The 18383-nt window shown below is 34.4% G+C and overlaps 3 protein-coding genes across 6 annotated transcripts in view; 1 reads left to right on the top strand and 2 right to left on the bottom strand.

Annotated features, from left to right (window-relative positions):
• The window catches only part of LOC142349909 (AP-3 complex subunit mu-1-like), a 378054-nt gene that overhangs the window by 85242 nt on the left and 274429 nt on the right, over positions 1–18383 (top strand). The window lies entirely within an intron of this gene.
• The window catches only part of LOC142349728 (uncharacterized), a 236666-nt gene that overhangs the window by 40008 nt on the left and 178275 nt on the right, over positions 1–18383 (bottom strand). The window contains exon 2 of the mRNA XM_075401470.1: positions 4438–4594. Within this exon, the coding sequence (XP_075257585.1) occupies positions 4438–4501 (64 nt within the window). The 5' untranslated portion in view covers positions 4502–4594. The remainder of the gene's footprint in view (positions 1–4437; positions 4595–18383) is intronic.
• LOC142349726 (uncharacterized) overlaps positions 4636–18383 on the bottom strand; it is a 117769-nt gene continuing 104021 nt past the window's right edge. For all 3 annotated transcript variants that reach the window (XM_075401462.1, XM_075401465.1, XM_075401464.1), the window contains exon 4: positions 4636–5467. In XM_075401462.1, the coding sequence (XP_075257577.1) occupies positions 4792–5467 (676 nt within the window). In that variant the 3' untranslated portion in view covers positions 4636–4791. The remainder of the gene's footprint in view (positions 5468–18383) is intronic.

The raw sequence follows: 18383 nt of genomic DNA, 5'->3' as shown, positions 1-18383 counted from the left end.
GAAACAACTTTTGTTAAACAAAACATTTACTGCAGCTTTTTAGAAGCAGCACCGTTAAAATAACTCTATATTAAAGATTGCACGAGAGAACGTCAGCGAGAAGCACAAAATAAATATAGCAAAAATTAAAAAGCAGACAATCGGACAAAATTTGCTTCAAATTACTCAACTATCTTTAATAAAACAGCTCAAAAATGAATGACTTCGTTGAATCGAAAGGTAGCTAAAACAGCTAGAACAACACAATTGAACAACATACCTTCCTGCCCAAATGCTATGAGAAATTGAAGAAAAATTCAAAAACTAGTAAAAGGTCGAAAATTCCACAATATTACAAATCGCTCAAAATTGGATCTAGAAGTGTATTATTTGCTTTAAATTGCCAAAGGTGCTTCAAAACGCACTATTCACAGTTTAGATGATTACCACAAACACCTTTACGAACAAAAAAAATTGGTGTTGAAACTTTCTACGCTCACTTTTCTCGCTCTCTCTCTAATTAAATGGGGCTAAAATTAGAGACAAAAAATTTAGGCCCATTAAATGGAATAGGTTGTGGTAGGGAGGGGTGTTTGCTTGCACAAGATGTACCAAATTTACCAATGGGATTCGTTAGAGGCCATTATAAAGCACAAAAATCTCTAAAAAGTGTAATAACAAAACAAATTTCTGCGTACTTTGCATTTGACTTTTAGCAAACACACGCCACTGGAGTTCAGCTGCTAAAAATTGTAAACGAGAGAATATAGATCGAGCAAAACTGAAAAATTTGAGGAGATTAAGTCACAAACGGCCAAGCTACAGAAGTGGGGGGAGTGGGGTGAAGTGGGGAGGCGGGGTGGTCAAACTCTCAATTATGTCTCCAAAACGGTTTCGATGAATCACATACTTAGAGACTAGTGGGCAGAAAGGTTCTGTGAACTTAATACCCTCCTGTCGTTACTTGTTTTTCCGTTTTTGAGGACAAAAAAATCAAAAGGGTCATCAGAAGACAAATTGGTCAAGCAATAAAACTGCATTAAGTATAGCCGGTACAATGCCGGAAACGACTCAAAGAGTCACTTTAAACTAAGCTTAGCTTAAATAGGAAATATCAAGGGAAAAGAAGGAAATAACAAAATAACTATTGGGGTGTGGGTGGCTTCGTTTGCCGAGTTAGGTACGCTCGAGTTAAGGTATCGGGGGGTGGGGGGGGGGGGGGGTAAGTAGGTGTTGGGGGTATCGAGCGTGCAGGGTTACGAGTGGAATGAGGAGAAGGGTAGTTTGGGTGTAGTTAATGGGGCCGTGGGGACGTCTGTGGCGTGGACAGAAGGGAATGTTATCGGGAGAACATTTCTAAATGACCCTTCGACTTTGAAAAGTGCAATCACTTGATGAATGCTATGTATTCTTAACTAAGCTACTGGTCAGGTTCAATGTAGGAAAACATAGCTCGTAGATTGCCAGATTGTAGAAAATAGCCAGAGTAGCGTTGTAGATATACAATCTCAAAAGACAGTAAAATAAACAGACAAAATTTTATTTAAGGCTGAGATGTTAGATCTTTATTAGGAATCTGTATAACTTTTTGATGTTTCTATTAGCTGCTCTCAATAATCTTCAATTAGAGTGACACAATTTCACTTCACCTTATCTCTTTCAATTAAAGTAAAGAAATGTCAATTTAAGAGGAAGTCAATTTTGAGAGTGAGGTAAGTCACGTGTGACTAAACACTTATTCACGTGAATGAAAAAAACAACTCGCTCCACAAGGATGAAAAACGACGTCAGGCACGCAATAGAAAGCGGATTTGAAGTGATTGTGACGCCATATGGCCGTAACAAAAATTTTGACAGCAAAGAAGAAAACAGCAGGACAACTGACCAAAAATTCAAGAATTTTTATTGACTAAAATAAAAAAATCAATGCCAAAATGCCGCATGTAACATTCATATTTTCTCATTCTACTTAAAAATTCAAGTGAAAAAATTTCACACCACAAAACCACTCGTTTTTTTGCTCCACTTCCTGTTTCTGTGTGACCAAAATCACCCTTATTTGACCTCACAAATCATGAAAATTTGTGAACAGACCTTAAAAAAAGACAGCGCTCCAATACAACAAATTCTTCGAATTGTAAAAACCAAAAGAAGCCCAATAATATCCTCAGCTATCACTTTGCGGCTCTGAGACAGAAGTTAAAAACATAGCCGGCAGGCAGATTGTCGAAAAATAGCCTCCGTGGACGCGCTAGACGCATATCAGGATCGAAACAGAAAAAGAAGATAGAAATTGGCAAATGTTTTTTCTAAGTTTCAAAAATTGTTCTAATCCAGTGTGCAGTTTCAGTTAGCTTCTAAACCTATACTTACTCCAGCTTCTAAACTGAAGGCTATTAAGCTTAATACTAATATCAGCTAGTAATCGCTCTAATGAAATTTGATAACCTAATGCATTATGACTTAATGACCAGGCTTTATCGGTTTATCCAGTTTCTTTTGATTTTGCTCTTTTGACATTGACCGTATTTACTACATTGCGTAATTCAATGAGTGAAAGAAATTAAAATCCATTCAGTTGAAACTGAGTTAGGTAAGTCAGAAGTCAAAGGTGAAAATAGTGACTAATGTAACGAAAAACGTGATCAAAAGGTAAAGCGAATTAAAAAACATAGCAGGACAAGTCCTGACGTACAATTCAAACTTAGATACAAATACAAAAGATTCAATACAAAGATTCAATACAAAACATAGATTCAATACAAAAGACTTAGAACGGCCTATGAATGGATTGGGAAAACCATTTAGAAAAAATCCGATCCAAAAAATCGAAAAAACAGTAAAAATCAAAGTGAAATTGCCGCATGAGAACAAAAAACCACTAGCGAGAAAGCGAGTTTTTGTTCAAACACCGCTTTCACACTCTACTTTAAATTTCGCTTTTTCGCTCCAATTCCTGTTCCGGCGTGACCAAAATCACTACTCCAATTTGACTTAAATCATAAAAATGTGTGGACAGATCTTAAAAAAAAAGACAGCGCCCCAATACAATTCAAATTCTTTGAATTGTAAAAAGGAGAGCACCTAAATAGTAGCCGCTTGAGAGGCTGACGTCGGCTATTAAAAGAATACCAATACTCCTTTGGACTTTTATAAATACTTTGCTGAGAGAAATAACGTTGGCAATCAGCTACAACAAAACCATATAAATTCTTTTAAAAATGCAAAACAAAAAGGACAGCTGATACTTCACGGTAAAAAATATTACGAAAAGTTATCGCGAGAATTACAACATAATGGGTAAAGCGAAAAAAGGTCGACGAAGTAAAAAAAACATAGCATGACAAGTTCTGACGTACAATTCAAAGAATTTCCATTGACTAAACAGAAAAACTAGACCTAGAATGGACTATGAGTGAATTAAGAAAACCGTTTTAAAAAAATTAGATAAAAAATAAAAAACAGAAAATTAATGTCAAGATGTCGCATATGAACCAAAAAACCACTAGCGAGGAATATAATTCAAACAAAAAACTAGGTCTAGAATGAGCTGTGAATCGATTGGGAAAACCACTTAGAAAAAAATCCGATCCAAAAAATCGAAAAACAGTAAAAATCAGAGTGGAATTTCCTCATGTGAACAAAAAACCACTAGCGAGAAACCGAATTTTTGTTCAAACACCGTTTTCTCACTCTACTTTAAAATTAGAGAGAAAAAAATTCACGCCGGAAAATCACTTGCTTTTTCGCGCCATTTCCTGTTTCGGCGTGACCAAAATCACTACTCCAATTTGACTTCAAAAATCATGCAAATGTGTTAAAAGATCTTTAAAAAAAGACAGCGTCCCAATACAATTCAAATTCTTTGAATTGTAAAAATAGGAGCGCTATAATAGCCGGCTGAGAAGATGAGGGCGGCTATTAATAAAAAAGTTGTAAATTTTGCGGGCTATTATTGTTTTTTTATATAAATGAAATAATATTAAAATTATCTACAAAGTAAGAAATCACAATGCTAAAATATCTCAACACACGCCAAATTCGAACAGGAACCAAAAAAACAAAACAATGTGAAATTCGCGTTCAATTACAAACTAACGTCGGCGAACAAGGAGTTGACTTTTTAAATTGTTAGCATAAGCTAAAGTAGCCTATCTCTACTACTGGTGAGAGTCGGGGGGGGGGGGGGGGGGGTTGGTGTCAGTGGTGTTCTGCTGTTGGCCAGATAAAAATTGGTCACACTTCGTTTGAGAGCAATTCACAATACTGATTTTTCTATTCATCAATAACAGACATCATATAAATTACTGTTCTTAAGCCGACAAACTCCATAATGCTCATTCAAAAGAGAGCATTTAGATATCACGTGACGTCTCCGGATCAAAAAGTGAACTAGATCTTATTAAGCTTTTATATGCACACTAAAAACTTTAAAAAAGAGACTTTTTTTAGTCTTACCTTCAAACCTGTCAGCCTGTTCTGCCAATTTGGCACTGTAGAGTCTGTCTTCTCTGTCCGCCATTTTAACTCACTACTCAAAATAGAATTTAAATCTTGCAAATTTCAGCCAATGTCAGAGGTCGACAACTGAGCGAGAGATAAACAAACAAGATCTGAAAAGAGCAGAATTCCTCAATGACTCAAACTATTAAATAGTACTGTCTATAAAATATATTAGACCCAATATAGGCATACAAAAATACGATCAGCTAATAAACAACGGCAAAAAGTAATTGGCGTCATTGCAAACCTCTCAGCGACACCGTTTTAAAGTGCGCTACATTTCATTTCTTCTAGAATATTCGCAAACTTTCAGCTAGCGGTGGGGCGTTTGGGCGCCATAGGCATCATATGACCTCTTTGTGATTGTTGGTCTCTATTGCGATATCGCTTGCAAAACAGACACCCCATTTTTCCCACAATCACTTCGAAAGTCTGTCTGAAATTTGGGTGGCAGTAAGGGTAGAGAAAGGGGTTGATCATGCTGTTGAGCCAGAGAAGCCAAAACGTGATCTCCATCAAGGTATCCGTGATCAAAAATGGCCACAATGTCCGAATCAGGTTACAAACTGTGTAAGGAGCCCAGGAGATGAAAAATGCTCCTACTATAATGGCCAATGCCCTAGCTGCCTTCTTGTCACGCTTCAAGTTTCTCGCTTCTTTCTCTTTCAGAATAGCAGCTGCCGCACCTTGGATTTCATCAGCGCAAAGCGAGTTCTGTTTCATTTTCTTGGATCGGGACTTAATGTTGAGATAGATTTTGAGGTTGATGTAGCAAACAGTGACCAATGGTGTGATGAACTCAACGACAGCAATAGAGAAGGTATAGGGGAAGTTGCGATAGAACTCGGGCAAGCATTCGTGTGGCAGAACTATCCTCTCCCCCACAAAGTACTCCCAGAAGAGAGTGGATGGTCCGTAAATTGTGAAGGCAACAGTCCATACTGCAAGCATCTTCATCACTGCCTTCTTAATCGTTTGGTCGACTCTGAAACACAAAGGATGTTCACATTAACTATACTATTGATTACAAAATTCAAATCTTGAATTTTTACAAAATAAGAAAAGGGGCTTTTTAATAAACCAGGACTAGAGTCACATTTTTTTTCACTCAAACATAACCCAAAAAATTCAACGATGACAGAGAACAAACATAGCCGGCAGATTGCCTTAATAGCTGCGAAAGAATAGACCTGCGTGCCATATAATAGAGATAGAAACAGATACAGATCCAAATTGAAAAAAAATCGACGCCGCTCAAAAAACTTTGTAAAAAACATTTAGCGATAAATTAATAAAGCTTGTTAAAATTCATTCCGCAGAAGCCTCTTATTATTAGGGACCTTTACTGCACATATGAGTTCATTTGACCTTAAACAAATTCAAACTAAGCTTAAGTTTTTAAATTGCAAAAGTCATTTTATTGAGGGAGGTAAGTCACGTACGATCAAAAACTAATCACGCAAATAACCTAAAAACTTTTGCTAGAGCGAGTGAGAAATGACGTCACGCGCGCAAATGCCGTTAGTGAGAGGCAGAAGTCATTCGGAAAATTTGACTTTTTCAGCTTTGCTGTGTGAACAAATGTAAAACGAAAAAAGAGCGTCAGACGACGAAACAAAAAAAACATAGCAGGACAAGTCCTGACGTACAATTCAAAAAATTTTCATTGACTGAACAGAAAACTAGACCTAGAACGGACTATGAATGGATTTGTAAAACCATTCACAAAAAAATCCGATCCAAAAAAAAACGAAAAAACAGTAAAGATCACAGTCAAATTGCCACATGTGAACAAAAAACCACTAGCGAGAAATCGAATTTTTGTTCAAACACCGTTTTCTCACTCTACTTTCAATTTGGAGCGAAAAAAAATCATGCCGCAAAACCACTCGCTTTTTCGCTCCACTTCCTGTTTCGGCGTGACCAAAATCACTACTCCAATTTGACTTCAAAAATCATGAAAATGTGTGAACAGATCTTAAAAAAAACATAGCCGGAAGAATTCCGGAAACGACTCTAAATGAAAATCCATTTAAACGCCATCCAACTACTCATCAAACAAAACGTGCCTTCACTAATTTTTGATTATCTTGAAACAAAGTCATGAAACAAAAAAGTAAAAACAATAAAATCAAATCTGTTAAAATATGATAAAAAATCTGATCAAATTTTGTTATAGAGATCCCAAAAAACTATCTCTGCCAAAATAACTTCATCAAAACAACTAGTACTTACAAAAACCACTTATGTGAATGTTGAAAAAATACTTTAGGCTAAATTATGAAAAAAAAGCTCTTAAAACCAACTTTCACTGAAAAACTGGAAAAAGTTACTAAATTTTTTTAAAAATTTCGAAAGCATATAAATCCAAAGAAAAATTCCCCTCAGTCAATAGGGTATCCAGATGCTTGCAAAACAATAGGCAAGTCATAATAGGCCAAGAAACATTGCTAAAAACAGAAAAAAAAACGAAAAACTGCAAAAAATTAAGAAAAATAGTTCCAATTTTCGCCATTTTTTATCATATTTCTTAACAAAAAAATGATTCTCACCCACAAAACTGTAACCAATTGTAATCATAAATTTGCTCAAGTAGAAGGGTCGTCTTCAATACCCATTTGAGCCAGTAAAACAAAATAATCGTCAAAAAAACGCAAAAATTAGCCCGAAAATCAGCAATATACATTAAAAACCTCCGAATTATCATAAAATTCACATGAATTTCCAAAAACCTTCAAATCACTACCAAAACTAGCCTAAAATTAAAACAAAATCATAAACAAACCTCTTCCTCTTAACCAAAATAAACGAAATTAACGAAAAAAAAACTGCTTTAAAATGCCGCACGTGAACAAAAAAATTTCGCTCGCTTAGAGAAAATTTTTTCACATATCAATTTCTCGCTCTCTCAAAAACAGCGGTATGAACAAAAATCACTCTCTTTTCGCTCCGCTCTTCACTTTTATTCAGCACCAAAATCACTCCAAATTTTATCACGCGTTTCATTTCCCGCTTCAAAAATCACTCCAATAAAATTGATTAAAAAAAAAGACTTCTCCAATACTCCTCTTCGAGTCGTAAAAAAGACAGCGCCCCAATACAATTCAAATTCTTTGAATTGTAAAAAACCAAGAGCACCGCAATATAGCTACGCTCAGCTTACAGCTTCGCAGCTATAAAAAGAAAAATTCCTACCATTGAAGAATTCTGATTCAATTTTAAAATACAAGATAAATCTGAAACATCGGTTCTTGACAATTGTTTATCAAATAGAAATTAAATAAATTGTGAATTCAGTATATACGATAATTGTTGGATAAAGAACCGCGACGTAAAGTCCTTAGATCTGTAATAGTAACATGTTAAAATCACTTTCAAAACTTCATTTCAACTTAATACTCATTCAGCTTAATTGCAAAAGGGAAAATTTTCAGAGCTTGTGGTGCAAATTTTGGTAATTGCGCTATAAAGCGTATCTGAAACATGAGCTCAACAAAAAATATAGACAATTGATAAAACCTTGAGGTTGAGCTAACTGAAGAAACAATAGCAATTGCTGTCTAATAAGCGAACAAAAAATCAAATTAAAAACTAAAAATTTTAAGCTTCGATATATTCTATCATACATCTTTCAAACGCCATTTCATTTCTCACTCTCGTTAACGAAATGGAAAATTGAACAAAGTAAATAAAACGAATGGAGATCAGCTTATTTCAAAGAAGCGTAAACATCGTCGAGAAAAAGCTTATGAAAACAGTTTAATAAAGAACACGAGAAATTATGTGAAAAGAAAAACATAGCCGTCAGATTGCCGGCAAACAGCCGCAGTATCGCCCACTGTCCGATGCTGGGATTAAAACAGTTAGAAAAAACAGCCCGCAGATTGCCGGAAAATAGCCAAGATAGACGCTTGCGGCCTTCCATGGAATTGAAAAAAAAAACTAAAGAAATAGTTTGACACTACAGATAGATTGACCACCAGTCCTTTAATAGACCACTAAACTTTTTGGGTTAGATTAGGATTGTCATTTTTATGTGACACATACACTCTATAAAGAAAAAGCACGAAGAGCTTCCTCAAAATTAAAATTCGAAATCAAAAACTCAAGACTCTAATAATCAAGAATTAGGGCATATACGTCTGGCACAAATTAGATGCACACTATTGACCGTTAACTGAAAAATATTCATAAAATTTAACGTTCATTAAGTGAGTTCAGAAGTCATTTTTTAGTGAGGTAAGCCACGCAATTGACCGAAAAGCAAATCAAGTCACGCACGCAAAATTTAACTGCAAAGCAGTAGAAGTGACTGAAATTGAAAAAGTCAATGGCAGCAAGAATCATTGATGGAGACGAATTAAATAACATAGCAGGACAAGTCCTGACGTACAATTCAAATGATTTTCATTGACTAAACAGAAAACTAGACCTAGAACGGACTATGAATGGATTGGGAAAACCAATTAGAAAAAAAATCCAATCCAAAAAATCGAAAATGAAAATGTGTGAACAGATCTTAAAAAACAGCGCCCCAATACAATTCAAATTCTTTGAATTGTAAAAAACATAGCAGGAAAGTCCTGAAATAAAATCCACAGAATTGAATGAATAACTTGGAACTACTTTACTTGACCAGCAAATCAGTTAAACAGCGCCAGCCAAAAAAAAACAATCTCAAAAGTTGAGAAACAAAAATGAAACAAACTAAGCAAGAATAAAATCAATTCTAAAACTTGAGGCTTTTAACCTGAAGGCCGAATTGGATCCAAATAAATATACGCACTATCTCAAGCACAAGCCTTGAAAGCGCTTTATTGGTCAAAAACTTAGCAGAAACCTATAATCAAACCCTAGAGGTCTTATGGCTCCTGAGGATGGAAAACCTCAATAAATGGCAAAAATGTTCAAATAAATTGAAAAAATGCAAAAATTATATCATTTTTTGTGAGTATAATTGCATTATCAAAACATAACGTTCATAAAATGGCTATAGCAAGTAATAATATCTGGCAAAAGACCTTTATCATCTTTGACAAATGTCAATACAAGACTAATCAAACAAAGAACTCGAAAAATAACACAAAAACGTAAAAAGTTGCCTCATTTTGGGCTCAAAAACGCCTAAAAATGAACTATTAACCTTAAATTTAGGCCATCCTAGAAACTTCAGCACTCTACACGCTTAAAAGATTATTAAACCTACCTTAGGGCTTATAATGGAACTTAATGCCTTACCTATTGATCCCATTTCGAAAGATCGAAGTCAATGAAAATTGTGTGGAACAAAAATCAAGAGTGAATAAGGTGTCCAATCAACAAGAAGCATAATTAAGACTGCAATCTAACAGCAATCCAAAATGATTGATCAATCGAAAAATCTTAACAAATCGGAGTCAAGTTTAATCACAGTGCCGGAAAGCACTCAAGCGCAAATTACTTCATTACAATCAAAAACGACAAGAAACAGATCAAATAAAGTTAAAACCACATTGCTGATAAGAAAACGCAAGAGAAAAGGAAAGAAAGAAAAGACTAGAATAATGAACAAATAGCTGATTCAATTATAACTCAAAGCGCGTGAATTTTAATGAATGTCCAGGGGAAAATCCAAAGTGAATGATGTGTCCAGTCCACAAGAACAAACTTCTTGCAGATAACATTCCAAACGGACAAAAAAAGGACCAAACATTCAAACGATGTCAAAAAATCAGATGCAAATTTAATAACAGTTCCAAAAAGCACTCAAGCGCAAATTACTTCATCACAATCACAAACAAAAAGCTAAGAAAAACATAAAATGAAAGGAAGAACATTGAAACTGTTGAGAAGTAAAAGGCAGGAACCACAACAATAAATGGAATAAAAAATCTCTTGCCGATAAATGGCCGGAAGAGCAACTATGAACAAAAGGAAAGACCAAAAAACAACAACAATGAAAACCTTAAATGTATAGATCGAAAATCGTAAACTATAACTTTTATGTAAGGGACAAAATCAAGAGTGAATAAAGTATCCAATCAACAAAAAGCATACTTACGACTGCAATCCAACAGCGATCCAAAATGATCCATCAATCAAAAAGTTTAAACAAATCAGACAAGCTTAATCACAGTGACAAAAACTCTCAATCGCAAATAACTTCATCACAATCATAACGACAAAAAACAGATCAAATGAAGATAAAACCAAACTGCTGATAAGAAAACGCACGAGAAAAAGAAAGGAACAAAAAGAAAAGACAAGAATAATGAACAAGCAGCTGTTCCAATTATAGCTCAAAGCCCCTAAATTTTAACTCATGCGGGGGGAAAACCAAAGTGAATGAGGTGTCCAGTCCACAAGAATAAATTTCTTGCACAAGATAATATTCCAAACGGACAATAAAAAGACCAAACAATCTAACGATGTCAAAACAGCAGATGCAAGTTTAATCACAGTGCTCAAAAAGCACTCAAGCGCAAATTACTTCATCACAATAAAAAAAAGCTGAGAAAAAAGTGAAATGAAAGGAAAAACAGTGAAACTGATGAGAAGTAAAATGCAAGAACAACAGCAATAAATCGAATAAAATGTCTTGTCGATAACTAACCGGAAGAACAACTATGAACAAAAGGAACGACCACAAAAACAAAAACAATGAAAACCTTAAATATATAGATCAAAAATCGAAAATTATAACTCTTATATAAGGGAAAAAATCAAGAGTGAATAAGGTGTACAATCAACAAAAAGAATACTTAGACTGCAAATCAACAGCAATCCAAAATGATTCATCAATCAAAAACATTAAATAAACAGAGGCAAGTTTAATCACCGTGCCAAAAAGCACTCAATCGCAAATTACTTTATCACAATCACAAACTACAAAAAAGATCAAACGAGATAAAAACGAAACTGCCGATGAGTAACCGGAAGAAAAAAATGAAAGAAAAGAAAATAGTAATGAACAAATAGCTGTTTAAACTATAGCTCAAAACTCGTAGACTTTAACTCATATTTGGCAAAAAATCAACATAGAAAGTGGTGTCCAGCCAACAAGAATGAACTTCTTGCAGATTACAATTGAACAGAGTAATAAAAACACCGATCAATCAAACGATGTCAAAAGATCAGACGCAAGCTTAATCACAGTGCCCAGGAAACACTCGAGCGCAAATTACTTCATCACAATCACAAACAAAAGGCTAAGAAAAACATAAAATGAAAGGAAGACAATTGAAACCGCTGAGAAGTAAAAGGCAAGAACAACAACAACAAATGGAATGAAAAACGTCTTGCCAATAAGTGACCGGAAGAGCAACTATGAACAAAAGGGAAGACCAAAAAACAACAATGAAAACCTTAATATAGATCAATAGATCAAAAATCGTAAACTATAACTTTTATGTAAGGGAAAGAATCAAGAGAATAAGGTGTCCAATCAACAAGAAGCATACTTAAGATTGCAATCGAACAGCAATCCAAAAAAATTGATCAATCGAAAAATAAAAAATATAATTAAATCGGAATCGAGTTTAATCAAAGTGCCGGAAAGCACTCAAGCGCAAATTACTTCATCACAAAAAAAGACTACAAGAAACAGATCAAATGAAGATAAAACCACACTGCTGATAAGAAAACGCAAAAGAAAAAGAAACGAAAAAAAGACAAGAATAATGAACAAATAGCTGTTTAAATTACAGCTCAAAGCTCGTAAATTTTAACGCATGTCCGGGGAAACGCAAAGTGAATGATGAGTCCAGTCCACAAGAATGAAATTCTCTCAGATAACATTCCAAACGGAGAGTAAGAAGACCAAGCATTCACACGATGTCAAAACTCCAGATTCAAGTTTAATCACAGTGCCCAAAAATCACTAAAGCGCAAATTACTTAATCACAATCACAAACAAAAAGCTAAGAAAATTGTGAAATGAAAGGAAGAACAGTGAAGATGATGAGAAGTAAAAAGGCAAGAACAACAGTATTAAATGGAATAAAAAAAATGTCTTGCCGATAAGTAACCGGAAGAACATCTATGAACAAAAAGAAAGACTACAAAAACATCAACAAGGAAAACCTTAAATATATAGATCAAAAATCGTAAACTAAATTTTATGTAAGAGAAAAAAATCAAGAGTGATTAAGGTGTCCAATCAACAAAAAGCATAGTTGAGGTTGCAATCTAACAGCAATCCAAAAAATTGATCAATCGAAAAATCTATACAAATCAGAGTCAAGTTTAATCACAGTGCCGGAAAGCACTCAAGCGCAAATTACTTCATCACAATCCAAAACGACAAGAAACAGACCAAATGAAGATAAAACTAAACTGCTGATAAGAAAACGCACGAGAAAAAGAAAGCAACAAAAAGAAAAGACAAGAATAATGAACAAGCAACTGTTCCAATTGTAGCTCAAAGCACCTAAATTTTAACTCATGTGCGGTGGAAATCCAAAGGGAATGAGCTGTCCAGTCCACGAGAATAAATTTCTTGCAGATAAAATTCCAAAGGGACAAAAAATACCTAACAATCAAAGATGTCAAAACATCAGATGCAAGTTTAATCACAAAGCCCAAAAAGCACTAAAGCGCAAATTACTTCATCACAATCACAAACAAACAGCTAAGAAAAACGCGAAACGAAAGGAAGAACAGTGAAACTGATGAGAAGTAAAAGGCAAGAACAACAGCAATATATGGAAAAAATTGTAATCGGAAGAACAACTATCAACAAAAGGAAAGACTACAAAAACAGCCACAATGAAAACCTTAAATAAATAGATCAAAAATCGTAAACTAAATTTTATGTAAGAGAAAAAAATCAAGAGTGATTAAGGTGTCCAATCAACAAAAAGCATACTTAAGGTTGCAATCTAACAGCAATCCAAAAATTGATCAATCGAAAAATCTATACAAATCAGAGTCAAGTTTAATCACAGTGCCGGAAAGCACTCAAGCGCAAATTACTTCATCACAATCAAAAACGACAAGAAACAGACCAAATGAAGATAAAACCAAACTGCTGATAAGAAAACGCACAAGAAAAAGAAAGGAACAAAAAGAAAAGACAAGAATAATGAACAAGCAGCTGTTCCAATTGTAGCTCAAAGCCCATAAATTTTAACTCATGTGCGGGGGCAATCCAAAGTGAATGAGGTGTCCAGTCCACAAGAATAAATTTCTTGCAGATAACATTCCAAATGGACAAAAAAGACTAAACAATCAAAGATGTCAAAACATCAGATGCAAGTTTAATCACAATGCCCAAAAAGCACTAAAGCGCAAATTACTTCACAATCACAAACAAACAGCTAAGAAAAACGTGAAAAGAAAGGAAGAACAGTGAAACTGATGAGAAGTAAAAGGCAAGAACAACAGCAATAAATGGAAAAAATTGTAATCGGAAGAACAACCATCAACAAAAGGAAAGACTACAAAAACAACCACAATGGAAACCTTAAAAAAACAGATCAAAAATCGTAAATAATAACTTTTATGTAAGGGAAAAAATCAAGAGTGAATAAGGTGTCATATCAAAAAGAAGCATACTTAAGGTTGCAATATGACAGCAATCCAAAAAATTGATCAATCGAAAAATCTATCAAATCAGAGTCAAGTTTAATCACAGTGCCGGAAAGCTCTCAAGCGCAAATTACTTCATCACAATAAAAAACGACAAGAAACAGATCAAATGAAGATAAAACCAAACTTCTAATAAGAAAACGCACGAGAAAAAGAAAAGAACAAAAAGAAAAGACAAGAATAAAGAACAAACAGCTGCTCAAATTATAGCTCGAAGCCCGTAGACTTTAACTCATGTGCGGTGGAAAATCCAAAGTGAATGAGGTGTCCAGACCACAAGAACAAAGTTCTTGCAGATAACATTCCAACCGTACAAAAAGGAACAAACAATCAAACGACGTCAAAACATCAGATGCAAGTTTAATCACAGTGCCCAAAAAGCACTCAAGCGCAAATTACTTCATCACAATCACAAAAAAGCTAAGAAAAACGTGAAATGAAAGGAAGAAAAGTGAAACTGATGAGAAGTAAAAGGCAAGAACAACAGCAATAAATGGAATAAAAAATTGTCTTGCCGATAAGTAACCGGAAGAACAACTATGAACAAAAGGAAAGACTACAAAAATAACAACAATGAAAACCTTAAATATATAGATCAAAAATCGTAAACTATAACTCTTATGTAAGGGAAAAAATCAAAAAAAGTGAATAAGGTGTCCAATCAACAAGAAGCATACTTAAGATTGCAATCTAACAGCAATCCAACAAACTGATCAATCGAAAAACCTAATTAAATCCGAGTCAAGTTTAATCACAGTGCCGGAAAGCACTCAAGCGCAAATTACTTCATCACAATTAAAAACGACAAGAAACAGATCAAATGAAGATAAAACCACACTGGGAAAAAATCAAGAGTGAATAAGGTGTCAAATCAAAAAGAAGCATACTTAAGGTTGCAATATGACAGCAATCCAAAAAATTGATCAATCGAAAAATCTATCAAATCAGAGTCAAGTTTAATCACAGTGCCGGAAAGCACTCAAGCGCAAATTACTTCATCACAATAAAAAACGACAAGAAACAGATCAAATGAAGATAAAACCAAACTTCTAATAAGAAAACGCACGGGAAAAAGAAAAGAACAAAAAGAAAAGACAAGAATAAAGAGCAAACAGCTGTTCAAATTATAGCTCGAAGCCCGTAAACTTTAACTCATGTGAGGTGGAAAATCCAAAGTGAATGAGGTGTCCAGACCACAAGAACAAACTTCTTGCAGATAACATTCCAAACGTACAAAAAGGAACAATCAAACAACGTCAAAACATCAGATGCAAGTTTAATCACAGTGCCCAAAAAGCACTCAAGCGCAAATTACTTCATCACAATCACAAAAAAGCTAAGAAAAACGTTAAATGAAAGGAAGAAAAGTGAAACTGATGAGAAGTAAAAGGCAAGAACAACAGTAATGAATGGAATAAAGAAATGTCTTGCCGATAAGTAACCGGAAGAACATCTATGAACAAAAGGAAAGACTACAAAAACAACACTAGGAAATACTTAAATATATAGATCAAAAATCGTAAACTAACTTTTATGTAAGAGAAAAACTCCAGAGTGATTAAGGTGTCCAATCAACAAGAAGCATAGTTGAGGTTGCAATCGAACAGCAATCCAAAAAAATGATCGAGAAAAAGAATGAACAAAAAGAAAAGACAAGAATAAAGAACAAACAGCTGTTCAAATTATAGCTCAAAGCCCGCAAACTTTAACTCATGTGCGGGAAAATCCAAAGTGAAAGAGGTGTCCAGACCACAAGAACAAACTTCTTGCAGATAACATTCCAAACGTACAAAAAGGAACAAACAATCAAACGACGTCAAAACATCAGATTCAAGTTTAATCACAGTGCCCAAAAAGCACTCAAGCGCAAATTACTTCATCACAATCACAAAAAATCTAAGAAAAACGTGAAATGAAAGGAAGAACAGTGAAACTGATGAGAAGCAAAAGGCACGAACAACAGCAATAAATGGAATAAAAAAATGTCTTGCCGATAAGTAACCGGAAGAACAACTATGAACAAAATGAAAGACTGCAATAACAACAACAATGAGAACCTTAAATATATAGATCAAAAATCGTAAACTATAACTTTTATGTAAGGGAAAAAATCAAAAGTGAATAAGGTGTCCAATCAACAAGAAGCACTCAAGCGCAAATTACTTCATCACAATCAAAAACGACAAGAAACAGACCAAATGAAGATAAAACCAAACTGCTGATAAGAAAACGCACGAGAAAAAGAAAGGAACAAATAGAAAAGACAAGAATAATGAACAAGCAAATGTTCCAATTATAGCTCAAAGCCCATAAATTTTAACTCATGTGCGGGGGCAACCAAAGTGAATGAGGTGTCCAGTCAACAAGAATAAATTTCTTGCAGATAACATTCCAAATGGACAAAAAAGACCAAACAATCAAAGATGTCAAAATATCAGATGCAAGTTTAATCACAATGCCCAAGAAGCACTAAAGCGCAAATTACTTCAAAATCACAAACAAACAGCTAAGAAAAACGTGAAAAGAAAGGAAGAACAGTAAAACTGATGAGAAGTAAAAGGCAAGAACAACAGCAATAAATGGAAAAAATTGTAATCGGAAGAACAACTATCAACAAAAGGAAAGACTACAAAAACAACCACAATGAAAACCTTAAATAAACAGATCAAAAATCGTAAATAATAACTTTTATGTAAGGGAAAAAATCAATAATGAATAAGGTGTCCAATCAAAAAGAAGCATACTTAAGGTTGCAATCTAACAGCAATCCAAAAAATTGATCAATCGAAAAATCTATCAAATCAGAGTCAAGTTTAATCACAGTGCCGGATCAGAAACAGATCAAATGAAGATAAAACTAAACTTCTAATAAGAAAACGCACGAGAAAAAGAAAAGAACAAAAAGAAAAGACAAGAATAAAGAACAAAGAGCTGTTCAAATTATAGCTCAAAGCCCGTAAACTTTAACTCATGTGCAGGGGAAAATCCAAAGTGAAAGAGGTGTCCAGACCACAAGAACAAACTTTTTGCAGATAACATTCCAAACGTACAAAAAGGAACAAACAATAAAACGACGTCAAAACATCAGATGCAAGTTTAATCACAGTGCCCAAAAAGCCCTCAAGCGCAAATTACTTCATCACAACCACAAAAAAGCTAAGAAAAACGTGAAATGAAAGGAAGAACACTGAAACTGATGAGAAGTAAAAGGCAAGAACAACAGCAATAAATGGAATAAAAAATGTCTTGCCGATAAGTAACCAGAACAACTTTGAACAAAAGGAAAGACTACAAAAACAACAACAATGAAAACCTTAAATATATAGATCAAAAATCGTAAACTATAACTTTTATGTAAGGGAAAAATTCAAAAGTGAATAAGGTGTCCAATCAACAAGAAGCACTCAAGCGCAAATTACTTCATCACAATCAAAAACGACAAGAAACAGACAAAATGAAGATAAAACCAAACTGCTGATAAGAAAACGCACGAGAAAAAGAAAGGAACAAAAAGAAAAGACAAGAATAATGAACAAGCAGCTGTTCCAATTATAGCTCAAAGCCCATGAATTTTAACTCATGGGCGGGAGCAACCCAAAGTGAATGAGGTGTCCAGTCCACAAGAATAAATTTCTTGCAGATAACATTCCAAATGGACAAAAAAGACCAAACAATCAAAGATGTCAAAACATCAGATGCAAGTTTAATCACAATGCCCAAAAAGGACTAAAGCGCAAATTACTTCACAATCACAAACAAACAGCTAAGAAAAACGTGAAATGAAAGGAAGAACAGTGAAACTGATGAGAAGTAAAAGGCAAGAACAACAGCAATAAATGGAAAAAATTGTAATCGGAAGAACAACTATCAACAAAAGGAAAGACTACAAAAACAACCACAGTGAAAACCTTAAACAGATCAAAAATCGTAAATAATAACTTTTATGTAAGGGAAAAAAAGAGTGAATAAGGTGTCCAATCACAAAGAAGCATACTTAAGGTTGCAATCTAACAGCAATCCAAAAATTTGATCAATCGAAAAATCTATCAAATCAGAGTCAAGTTTAATCACAGTGCCGGATCAGAAACAGATCAAATGAAGATAAAACTAAACTTCTAATAAAAAAACGCACGAGAAAAAGAAAAGAACAAAAAGAAAAGACAAGAATAAAGAACAAACAGCTGTTCAAATTATAGCTCAAAGCCCGTAAACTTTAACTCATGTGCGGGGAAAAATCCAAAAAGAAAGAGGTGTCCAGACCACAAGAACAAACTTCTTGCAGATAACATTCCAAACGTACAAAAAGGAACAAACAATCAAACGACGTCAAAACA

Source organism: Convolutriloba macropyga, chromosome 11 (genome assembly GCF_964194025.1).
Source record: "Convolutriloba macropyga chromosome 11, txConMacr16.3, whole genome shotgun sequence".
Classification (NCBI taxonomy): domain Eukaryota; kingdom Metazoa; phylum Xenacoelomorpha; order Acoela; family Convolutidae; genus Convolutriloba; species Convolutriloba macropyga.
This window is presented reverse-complemented; position numbering and strand designations above follow the sequence as displayed.